We start from the raw sequence: 12,358 nt of genomic DNA, 5'->3' as shown, positions 1-12,358 counted from the left end.
TTAAAAAAAATCTTTTAAAATGTTTTTATTTTATTTTATTTTTAGAGAGAGAAAGGGAGAGGGTGAGAGAGATCGAAACATCGATGAGAGAGAAACATCATCAATCGGCTTCCTCCCACACGCCCCCTACTGGGAATTGAACTGGAAACCCTGGCATGTGCCCTGACCAGGAATCAAACTAGTAACCTTTTGGTGCAGGGGACCATGCTCAACCAACTGAACCACACTGGTTGGGCCTTTTTAATTGATTTAGATTTAATTGACAGAGAGAGAGAGAGAGAGAGAGAGAGAGAGAGAGAGAGAGAGATTATGGTTGCCTCCCTGAACCTGCCACCTTCTGGTACACAGGATGACATTCCAACCAACTGAGCCACACCTGACCGGGCACACATGGCCCTTTAATGGAGGGCAAATGTGGGCTGCCTCAGTAATGGTCAGGCTGCTCTGAGGTCCCTGCAGGATGGAGGGGGTTGAAGGAATAGGAGAAAGTGTGTGCGTGTGGGGAGAGAGCTGCTCTTTTCTCATGGAAGGGGGAGAGGCAGCCAGGGCTGAGACCTGTGGTTTCCGCCCAGTGACCTGGTTTTGTGCATCTGCTGTGTCAGAGGGTATAGGTCACACTCTCCCACAGCCCACGCCAGCTAGGCTTTCCAGCACCTTTTCACTCTCCGGGCTGGATCTGGCTCCTATTTTTTCTAGGTTGAAAATCCTCTCTTTGATAACCACGGTGTGTGTGTGTGTGTGTGTGTAAACAGGTGGAAGGGGAGATCAAGGGATGATCCAGGGCTTTTTGGAGCCTAAAGTGTTTTTTTGTTTTTTGTGTTTTTTTTTATAATTATGAGACTCCCCTTTAAGTTAAAGAAGACAACATTGTGAATGCAAAATGAAGCACGGTCCCTTTGTAAAGGGGTTGCAAGCAAGGAGCCCTGGCATTTTAAACTGAATTAGCTTCAGGGTAAAAGTGCTTCTGGTGCCGATGGTGAGTGAGCCTTTCCTGCTCCGGAGGCAGGACGCAAGGCTGCGCACAAACTGCTTGCTGGGAATGAAGGCAGCTCCCCCTGTGCTCCGCCTCACTTTCCCCACCGCACAACCGGCCTTCCTCCTCTCTGCCCAGTGCCTGGCGGGAGGCATAGAACACATAGCAACCATTATAGAAGGCCTTCGGTGGCTGTGTGAATGACCCCAGGCGGCAGGCTTTGTGCTCCCATCTTAGAGACAGGGAAGAGGGGGTCAGAGGGGGAAAGTCCCTTATTACCCAAGTTCACTAATATTAGTAAGAGGATGAGGTGGGATTTGAACCTGGGACAGCATGACTCCAAATCTATGGTCTTTCCAAAGCCAAGTTATAAAGATGCACAGCAAAGTTTGTGGAACAAATGATTCAGTGAGTGAGTGCATGAATTAATAATGAATGAATAAGTGATCAAATCAGCTAGTGGGAGAATGGCTGGGCGAATGAAGAAGAGATAAGAGGATGGAACAACAAGCTTATTTGTTGAACACTTACTGGTGTAGACTCATAGGGATCGTATTGTCCAGAGGGGGAACCAGATGCTGTGTGCCGAGAAGGGGGAAGTGGACCAGAGGCCTTGGGGACTCACAAGTGGACCTCACTTGTTTGGGGGACCTGGAAGGCTTTTAACATTTGAGCTGAAACCTGAGGTGGTGAAGCTGTGGGTGCTAGCCAGGGAAGGAGGCTGGAGAAAGGGGTGCCCAATGCCCGAAGGCCCAGACTTAACCCAGGAGCCTGACTCCTTGGAAAAACTAAAGGAGCTGAGGGGATAGAGAGGAGTGGGGAAGGGAGTGTGGATGGGCAAGAAGGGTGAACAGGGAGTTGGGGCAGACACAGAACGGCCTTTTGCTAAGGATTGAGGGTGCTGTCCTGAAGACAACGGGAAGCGATGGGGTAGGCAGACAGGCGGCATAAACAGATGGTCTTGGCTGCCCTGAGGGTCATTGGGGTGGGTGACCTTCCTCCCCTTGGCCGCCATTTCAAGTGTATAGTGCAGCAACAATGTCTAACTTCTGGACTCTGTGTGTGTGTGCCTGCCTTGTAGGCTTTGCTCAGTAAGTATTGAAAAAGCCGCTCTTCACCTGACTTGATCTGCTTCTGTGTCTCCTTCCAGGGGCCCACTCCTGCCTAAGAACACCATGCATGCAGGTGAGCTATGTCTAGGGGAGGGGGTGGAGTGGGGTGGGGGGGAATTAGGGAGTTGGCCCCGCAGTCAGACTGCTGGGTTGAGGCAAGGCTGTGCTTTTGACGATGATCTCAGGGTCTCTTCTACGTAGCCTGCCCCACTCGGAACAGGCAAACTTTAGCGGGAGCAGGCAGCTCTGCCAAGGCTGCTGTGGGAACCTTGGGCCATAGTCATTTGCAGAGTAGTTTTAGCAAGTTGGGGGTTGGCTGGGAGCAGTGTGACCAATAAGGTGCTCCTTCTCCCCTTTTTCTCCCTCAGGCGGGAGAAGTTCCTCATCTGTCTGTATTTGTGGACTTCCTACTGTGCACTTGGCACAGTGCTAGGTGCTGGGGATGCCCCAGGGACTAAGATATGCATGGTTCTTGCCCGAGTGGAGTTCAGGTCTGGCAGGGGCGAGACCACTAATTGAGTCATTGGAATAAAGTGCACTGAATATTTTGTCGTGGAGGTTGGGGCTGGAAAGGTGGGCTGGGTGTGGTCATGGAGAACCTTGTAAGTGACACAGGGGCCTCATTTTAAAGAGAGCAGGGGTCCTTGGAAAGATTGTAACAGGTGAGGCTTGGCTGAATTTGCCTTCTCTCTCTCAGGAACACTGCGGGGAGCCCAACAGTCAGCTGTCAGAGAGAAGGGGCAGTGGCATTGACAGACCTCTAGACGGGCATGGCTCTGAGTCAGAGGGCTAGTGTGGTCCTCTGTGAAGACCCAAAGAAGACACCCAGTTTCAACTCCACTGGGGCCCCAGGTTTAGGCTCTGACACCATCTCTGGGCCAAACCCAGACACAGACCTTGTTCCTGCCCTGAATGTCCCCCCGAATCCTGGCTTGGCTCTTGTCCCAGACCTTCATCCAATTCTGAGTCCTGTCTCCGAGGAGGCCCCTGGCCTCGTGTCTGATAGCACCCCCAGTCCTGATGAGAGCGGGGCCGTGGCTCCAGCCGCCCTCCAGACCACCCCTTCCCCCTCCGGCGAGGCCCTGGGACTGGAGCTGAATCACATCTCGAGGCCCAACTCACAGGGGGCCCTACATCCAGCCTCACCGCTCGTTCCGAGCCCTGACTCTGCCGAGGCCCAGGGTCCGAGCTCGGACAACCACTCTGGGCTGAAGTCTGAGGAGGCCTTCAATCCCCACTCAAGCAAGGTTTTTGAGTTGGGTCAGAATAACTCCAATCCTTCCAGGTCTGAATCCAACCCATTTTTAAGGACCTTTTCAAGAGAAGCCCTCGTTCTGGGCCACTGCCTCTCCAGGCCATGCTCCAAAGCGCTCCTTATCCCAGCCTCAGGCTCGACGGATTCCCCCTCCAATCACCTGCTCAGTGTGGGCTCAAGAACCATCTCCAAGCTGGACCTGAAAGGGGCTCCAGGTTCCTGTGGGACCCTCAGCCCAAACACCAACGAGACCGTCAAGTTGGTTTCCCAGGACATTTCTGGGTCTGTTTCAAAAGGATCCTTTGGTGCAACCTGGAACACAAGTTCCAAGGGAAACATCAATGTGGCTTTAAATAGCAATTCCAGGTCTGATTTGAACATGACCGTCACTCAGGCCTCCTGCTTGGCCCTGATTCCTGGCTTCCAGGATGATATCAGCCTGCGTTCCAGCACCCATAGACCCAACTCGGTCCTTTCTCCAACCTCGTGCATGACCTTGATAATGGGCTCCAAGGAGACCCTGAGCCTGAGCTCTAGCCTCATCTTTAGCGATACGTCCACCCTGACCCTGAGCAGCCAGCAGGAGGATTCTGAGGACAACACCATCCACACCGTGCCCCTGGAGGAAAGCCAGAGCTGGAGCGAGATGGCCAACGCCGAGATGAGCCGGTTCCCGCTGGTGTTCCCCACCTGCAACACCTCAGACAAGGGCACCGCAGCCTTCCACAGCGTCCCTGAGCGTGAGTATGGCCAGGGCGACAGCCCGAGAGCGGGCACTGTCCTGGGAGAACCTTGTATTCAGACTTGTGGGGCGGGAGGGGGGAGAGGGAGAGGAAGGGAGCGGCATTCAGTGGATAACATGCAACATATTCATTATGCCCAAGAGACCCAGTGCTCAGCTTCTGTTTGTTGGGCGACTTGGGACAAGCTGCTCAATCTCTCCGAACTTCAGTACCCTTAACTTTAATAATCTCCATAGGATAATACTTTTATTATGTCCTAATTACAAGTCGACTAACTTTATCTTCCCTTCCAAATGCATGCGTCTTTCTTTCTTGATAAATTTCAGACCTGGCTGTTCGGGTCAACATTTTTTTTTTTCCTTTTCTTTGTTCAGGTCAACATTTGACCCGTGGAGTAGGCAGGCTTAGCTCATCTCTATTGAGTTTTGAGGTTCCTCTCTGAGCAAAGCCTTGGGGTTCTACCTGGAACCAGCGCTCACTCTGACATGCCAGTGTTCTGTAAATTAATCTCCTAACAGTTTTTGATGCTGTAAAGATTTCCTTTCATTTATTTATACCCCCAAATAGTTTTGTTTGTTCATGGACCAATACCATATTGCAATGAAAAAAATTTACCATGGCTTTGTAAATATGTATTCATATCTGGTAGGGTAAGAATAGCCTCTTAAAAGTTCTTAAAACTATTCTGAGGACAACAGCATCCAAACCGTGCCCTGGAGTCTGTTAGTAAGCCCTCATTCTTCCATACACATTTTAGAATATTTTTGTCTAGGCCTAGGTCCTCAAAAAATTTTCTATCATTTTTTTTGGAATGCTATTAATTTATCTATCAAAGTTTTCCTTTATATAGGATACTAGAGGCCCGGTGCACAAAATTTGTGCACTCGGGGGGGGGGGGTGTCCCTCAGCCTGGTCTGCACCCTTTCACAGTCTAGGAGCCCTTGGGGGATGTCTGACTGATGGCTTAGGGGAGCGGGCCTAAGCTGGCAGTCAGACATCTTTAGTGCTGCTGGGGAGGCGGGAGAGGCTCCCGCCACTGCTGCTATGCTTGCCAGCTATGAGCCCAGCTTCTGGCTGAGTGGCGCTCCCGATGTGGGAGTGCACTGACCACCAGGGGGCAGCTCCTGCATTGAGTGTCTTTCCCCTGGTGGTTAGTGCACATCATAGCAACCGGTCATTCCACAGTTCAGTCATTTTGCATATTAGCCTTTTATTAGCTAGGATATCCTTTACTAGAATTAACAAAAACTCTCTATCAAAATGTATTGCTGTTTTGTTTTGTGTTGTTAATCCTCACTCGAGGATATTTTTCCCATTGCTTTTTTAGAGAGAGTGGAAAGGAGGGAGAGGGAGAGAGAAAAGGAGAGAGAGAGAGAGAGAGAGAGAGAGAGAGAGAGAGAGAGAGAGAAACATCGATGTGAGACACATCAATTGGTTATCTCCCACATGCGCTCCTACCAGTGTGGGGATGGAGCCTGAAACCCAGGTATGTGCCCTTGACCGGAAATCAAACCTGAGACCCTTCAGTGCATGGGCTGATGCTCTAACCTCTGAACCACACTGGCCAAGGCCTATTGCACTTTTTAATTGGCTAATTCCTAGGTATTTTATTGTTTTTATTGCTATTATGAATCATATCTTATTTTCTAATACAATTCTTATTTTGTACTGATGATGCTAATGATGTAGAGAAATTTTGTTTTTGCATGTTGAACTTTAAAAAAACCCCAGCTTGAGATATAATTTACATATCTTAAAATTTACCCACTTTAAGTGTACAACTTAATGTTATTAAAATATACACAGAATTGTGCAATCATCACCATAATCAATTTTAGAACATTTTCATCACCCCCCAAAGAAACCCCAAACCTAATTTAGGTATCACCACCAACCCATGCCCTCCAGCTCTGGGAACCTACTATTCTACTCTCTGTCTGTAGAGATTTGCCTGCTTGGCATTTTATATAAATACTAGAGGCCCGGTGCACAAAAATTTGTGCACTCTGGAAGGGTGTCCCTCAGCCCGGCCTGTGCCCTCTCGCAGTCTTGGACCCCTCAGGGGATGACCATCTGCTGGTTTAGGCCTGCTTCCTGGGGGATTGGGCCTAAGCTGGCAATCATACATCCCTCTGGTAGCCCAGGAGCCGTCAGGGGATGTCCGCTTGCCACCAGGGAGCAGGCCTAAGCTGCAGTCGGACATCCTTAGCGCTGCTGAGGAGGCGGGAGAGGCTCCCACCACCACCTCTGTACTAGCAGCAGTCAGCCTGGCTTGTGGCTGAGCAGAGCTCCCTCTGTGGGAGTGCACTGACCACCAAGGGGCAGCTCCTGCATTGAGCGTCTGGCCCCTGGTGGTCAGTGTGTGTCATAGTAACCAGACATTCCCAGTCATTCTGCTGTTAGGGTCAATTTGCATATTACCTTTTTATTATATAGGATGTGGTCTTCTGTGATTGGAATACTTTAACCCTGTTTCATCCCTCCTTTCAATTTATATGTCATCCTGGTGATGCATATTCATTCTTTCTTAACCCTATACATATTATTTTATGTAGTTAATGTTCTTATATTAACCCCAATATGAGCCTCTTTATTTGCCTTCATTGCTTATTGCATCTCAGACCTTCCCTCTGCCATTGATTTCCTTGAGCCTGAAGTATGTCCTTTAGACTTTCCTTTAGTGATTCTGCTGGTGATGAACTTGGTCATTTGTCTCTGAAAAATGCCTCTAGTTCCTTTCATTCTTTTTAAAAAATCTAAAACAATAAAAACTTGTGGAAAAGTTGAAAGCACTATATAAAACTTGTGAATGATTGGATAAGTTGCCAAATGATGCCCCATCACCCCTGAATTTTAGTTTTTATTTCTTACAAAAGAGGACAAAAGGTAACCATCAAAATCATGAAATCAGTATTCATACACGGGTCCCATTTCATTCCCAGACCCCACTCTGATGTCGCTGACCGTCTCAGGAATGTTTTTCTGGAAAAGGAGATCAGCTCCAAGTCACTCATTGCGCCTTTTTGTCTCGTCTGTTTTGTTTCCTCAGTCCTTAGCCTTTCCTTGACTTTCTTGTTCTTTTCTTTTTATTTTGAATATGAGGCATCCGGCCAAGGGGGCAGCAGCTGATCCGAGCTCAGGGCTTGGAGGGGAGTCATCCATCGATCCCTTTTGTCATTTCAGGAGGCCTCATCCACCGCACCCCCCCCCCCCCAAAAAAAAAACAACCAACAAAACAAAACAAAAACACACACACACAAACAAACCTGAGAAAGTCTCAGAGGCTTGGTTAGCAGTCTTGTCGATGGGTTCCTGGCTAGATTCAGTCACTGGTCCATGGTGGCATCCTGGGCAACCCCTTCCACTCGCTGCTTCAGGCCGGGCAAGCCCTTGCGGGCCACGGCTGCGGGGCCTGCGAGGTCGTCAAGGGGAGCCAGGCGATGGTGATCTCCTGACGTTGCAGATTATGGGCCAGCTGTTCTGTAAGTTGTGCCTTAGTTTGGGTTTGTCTGTTTCCTCATGAGCACGCCCCGCCATGCACTCCTGGCAGGAAAAGCACAGGAGTGGTGCTGGCTTTCTCGCATTGCCTGCTATGCAATGGTGGCGCGTGCTTTGACTTGCTCCATTACTGATGATGGTCATGTCAATCACTTGAGTGAGATGGTGGCTGCCAAGGTTCTCCTCCGTAAAGTCACTGTTTACCCCTTTGTCATAAACATCATGTGGGGAGCTACTCTGAAACAGTGTAAATATCCCCATCAGACTTTCAATTTACTCATTTACTTATTTACATCAATGTAGAGTCGTGGATTCCTAGTTTATTCAATGGACTACGTCATCTGTTGCTGCCATGACTTATTGTGATACTCAAACTTCCCCCAATTTGACCAGTGGACTCCCTTCCAGCAAGCTTTTGTGTCCCGGTGACAGATCCCCATTGTTCTGTGAGCTCCCTTCCTTATTTCCAGTATAAGATGTCTCTTTTTTGGTTTCTGGCTGGTCTTATACTTTCTCTGCCCAACGCCTAGAGTCAGCCATTTCTCCAAGGAGCCTTGTCCCTTTTAGTGGAGAATGGTACCCTTGGTGCTAGCTGTTTTCACGGCTATTGGGATACCTCTGTGTTTCCTATTGGCTCCATCTTCCAGCAGCTTCTGGTAGCCAAGATGGCCCTGAAGTTCCAGGCTCATCAGAAGGAGATACACTCTCTTAAATAAAGACCTCCATTGCCCTGCTCGCCCAGGAGCCCACCCTTGGACAAACCCCTGTGGCTGAGGGCACGGGACTCTATTGGCCACGCTTGGGTTGCAGACCCACCCTATGTGAAGAGGGGTGATGGGTGGGGCTTGAAGAATTCCGCCTCACCTAGCCTCATGGAATGGGGAACCCACAGGGAAGGCAGGAACTCTGTCACCAAAAGGAGGAGGAGGAAGTCTGGGGCTGACAAAACAGCAGGTATCTACTACAACAGATAAGAGTTTAATTACGAAATGTGATGACGGTTGAAAAGAGAGTACGCTGGTGCACAAGAGGGTCACAGTGGGGCCCCTGTTCGCCTGGAGGTTAAGGGAAGCCTCTTGGAGAAGTGACAAGCAAGCTTAGACCCGAAGGGCAGCACGAGACCTGGGCGAGGGGGCGTGGCAGTGGGTTGGCCCAGGCCGAGGAAGATGCCTGTGCAAAGGCCCCTGGGAGGAAGCGTGTCTGGGTCTGAAAGCCTGTGGCCAGTGTGGCCAGAGCATGGTGAGTGAGGGGAGAATGTGGGGGCAGGGCCCAGACAGGGAGGAAGGCTGCCCTGCAGGGCCCTGACAAGGATGCTCTGTGAAATGAGGTGCCACCGACGGTTTTAGGGAAGGGAGCCAGTCTGGCTGCTGGGGGAGTCAGGATTGGAGTAGCCCAGTGGGGAGGAGAGATGGGACTATGGCACCCCAGGTATACTGTATCTTTCTCCCCTCTTCTCTTCTATTGAAATGATGACATGCAGGAACCTTCAGTGACGAGACCTCATGCCTGGTGAACGCACCAGGGAAGAGAGAGGATGACAACAAAATGACGCTGGTATGCTTCCTGCCCAGCCAGCAGTGGACTTCCTGGGATGCCCTCCCCCCGCCCCCAGCCCCAGCCTGACACTCCCTGTTTCTCCCCCGGCTCCTCTTTTCTCCATGGTGCCCATCACCATCTGATGCACCGTGTGCTTTACTTCTTCATCTTCTTTCTTGTTCGTCTCTCCCACTATAACGTTTCCCCTGTGAACCGGCAATTTCTGTCGGTCTTATTCACATCTGTTTTCCCAGCACCCAGGGCACTGCCTGGCGCACCATAGGTGCTCAGTAAGATATCTAAGCAACTGAATGAATTGTGAGAGGGTCTCTAAAGGAGACAGAAAGGCTGCACAGGCCGGACACAGGTCTTGAAGCAGGCCTCAGGTGGCCAGAGAAAGCCAGTGTCTGCAGCACTTGGTGAAGGCCAGTGGGGCAGACTGGACAGGCTGGTGGACATGCGTATGACACACAGAGTGTGGGCAAGACAGGTTGATGGACAGTCTGGAGGTTGGGGATCCATCCAGGCCAGGATTCCTAGGAGGGAGGCCTGCCCCCTGGCAGCTTCGAGGCCAGCTCCCGTCTCTGAGGCAATGCAGGGTGAGGGTGGGGGTGGGGAGGTGGTGGCAGGACTAAGAAGAGGTCTTGCATTTGGGGAGCATCCGTCCTTATCCCACGATACCCCTCTAGTTGTCCACCTTGCTCTGGCCACACTACCTTTTTCTGTTTCTCACACATGCCAAACCCATTCTTACCTGAGGGCCTTTGCATTTGTTACTTCTGCCAGGAAGGTTCTTCTACCTATAAGAGAGGCATAATAAAGCCGAAGTGAGGTCTATCTCTTTATCTGTCTAAAAGCCTAAGCGACCATCTGACCGTCCGACTGGTAGCTGCCACCAGGGGGCGGTGCTCAACGCAGGAGCTGCCGAGCTGTAGTGACTTGGCAGCTGTGGTTCTCGGGTGATGCCACAGAGAGGAGGGAGCCCAATTCTGGGGTGTGTCACCTGAGAACTGCCCTCTTGCAATCTGGGACCCCTCAGGGGATGTCGGAGAGCCGCTTTCGGCCTGATCCCCACAGGCCAGGCCAAAGACCCCACCAGTGCACGAATCTGTGCACCAGGCCTCTAGTGTTACATAATGTATGCACAGCCCTGAGCACAGTCCCTGCACAGAAAGGGTTTATTACTGCGGCCACTCAACACATTTAATCGAGTTCCTACTACGTGCTAGGCACCAGAGATCCAATAGTGAAGTGACATTCTAGTTTGGGAAGACAGGTAGACCCTCCTTCTAGTTCTTCACATGGCTATCTCTTGTCATTCAGGACTCGGCTCAAATATTATCTCCTCTGAGAGGCCTTCCTTGACTGTTCAGTCTGAACGAGCCATGTCTCTCCCATCACTTTTGCACCTGAAGTTATCAACCTCTGTATAACAAACCACCCCAAAACTTAGTGGTTTAAAAGTTCACTCTGGCAACTGGGGAAGGATGGAAAGGGCCCAATGTCTCATGATTCTAAAATTTGACTGGTCTCAGCAGGTGGTTCTTCCGCTATGTGTGGTGTAGACTGAGATCACCCGGGGAGGGGGGGTTGGAACATCCAAATGACCCCATATTCCAGCGTCTCTCTCCACATGGTGTCATCATTCCATGGCAGCTGGGTTCCAGAGGGGAAGAGTTGCCAGTTCCTTTAAGGGTTAGGCCAGGAACTGCACAGCATTCTATGGTCCAAACAAGTGGTGAGATGAACCCAGATTCAAGGGCCATCTGTCCTGTTGGTAGGAGTGGAAAAGAACGTGTGGGACCTTTAACCCACCACACTGCCCATCTGATTACTTTGTTTTGCTTTCTTTATTATATGAAGTTACTTTATTTCGTGTTTTCTTTCTTCTTCTGCTTTAAGATAACGAGAATGAATAGATTAATTGGTTAATGTATTCCCTCTCTCAGGTAGCAGAATACCTTAATCTGACTAGGATGTGCCCTTAAGAAGGTAGATAGCAGAGGACCTTAAGAGGTATTACTGCCCCTGTGTGGCTCAGTTGGTTGAGCATCATCTAGCAGTGGTTCTCAAACTTCTGGCCCGTTAAATACAGTTCCTCATGTTGCGACCCAACCACAAAATTATTTTCGTTGCTACTTCATAACTGTAATGTTGCTACTGTTATGAATCGTAATGTAAATATCTGATATACAGGATGGTCTTAGGCGACCCCTGTGAAAGGGTCTTTCGACCACCAAAGGGGTCGCGACCCACAGGTTGAGAACTGCTAATTAATGCATCAGGAGGTTGCATTGGATGCAACGAGTTCCTGGTCAGGGCACATGCCTGGGTTGCAGGCTCCAGTAGGGGACATGCAGGAGGCAGTTGATGAATGTTTCTCTCTCACAGATGTTTCTCTCACTCTCTCACTCTCTCTTTGAAATAAATAAAAGCACATTTTATAAAAAGAGGTATTGCTCATGGTGAGATTTCAGCTTGAGGTATTGGGACCCTTTCTGTCTCCCCAGCTGCGACCTCTTCTCCCTTAGTTGACTGGTCAGGGGGAGAGTTTAGCAGTTGCTCATATCTGTCCTCCCCCAAATGCTGTTCTTCAAGGACTATCCACACCCTCCTGTTGTCACCTTCTCAAGTCTCACCCTGCCCCCCAGGAGTTCCCCTTGTGGTTCCTCATTTCTCTCGAGTGATGCTGGGGGCTGGCAGCTGGGGAGGAGCAGCTGGCATGCCTGCAGGTGGCAGCGGCTGATGCAGGGGTAGGGACAGCCCCTGCAAGCCGGCTCAGTGTGGGGCTCACCCTGCGGCTTTGCCCTTTGTGCCCCCCCCGAGGTCGAGAATGTCATCACCCTCCAGAAGAGCCAGGATGTGCCGGAAGGTGACGGAGAGAAGAAGACCATGATGAAGAAGATGATGGTGTGGGAGCCGCATCCGATCTGTGGCTTTGGGGTGGGGAGGGAGTGGAAGTCCTGAGTCCACCCGCTGATGAGATGGGGGCTGAGGTGGTGAGAGGACAGATGAGGAGGCAGGAACTTGGACTTGAGTCCCAGCTCCACCTCTAGCTGTCCTCTGGCTATGGGGGAGCTCAGGCAAGTCATTCCCCTTCTCCGAGCCTCACTCTTCTCATCCTGATAATACCCGAGTCACTGCTTGTTGGGAGGACACAAGCCAATGGTTAGTTCCCTGGAAAGCATTATACACCCGGGAGCAGTTATTTAATACCAGCAATTCCTCCTGGTGGGGAGGG

General features: G+C 50.4%; 1 protein-coding gene across 1 annotated transcript; it reads left to right on the top strand.

Moving 5' to 3' along the window:
- Window positions 1–2,855: 2,855 nt before the first annotated feature.
- Window positions 2,856–12,084, top strand: LOC308515546 (maestro heat-like repeat-containing protein family member 7; the record flags this gene model as incomplete). Its single annotated transcript, XM_081086066.1, has 3 exons — window positions 2,856–4,080; window positions 8,149–8,237; window positions 11,944–12,084. The coding sequence occupies 3 exons, from the start codon at window positions 2,856–2,858 to the stop codon at window positions 12,082–12,084; spliced, it is 1,455 nt and encodes a 484-aa protein (XP_080942192.1).
- Window positions 12,085–12,358: the final 274 nt, after the last annotated feature.

This window comes from Myotis nattereri (genome assembly GCF_964212035.1).
Source record: "Myotis nattereri genome assembly, chromosome: 3".
Classification (NCBI taxonomy): domain Eukaryota; kingdom Metazoa; phylum Chordata; class Mammalia; order Chiroptera; family Vespertilionidae; genus Myotis; species Myotis nattereri.
Note: the sequence above shows the minus strand (reverse complement) of the source record. Positions and strands in the feature narration are given on the sequence as shown.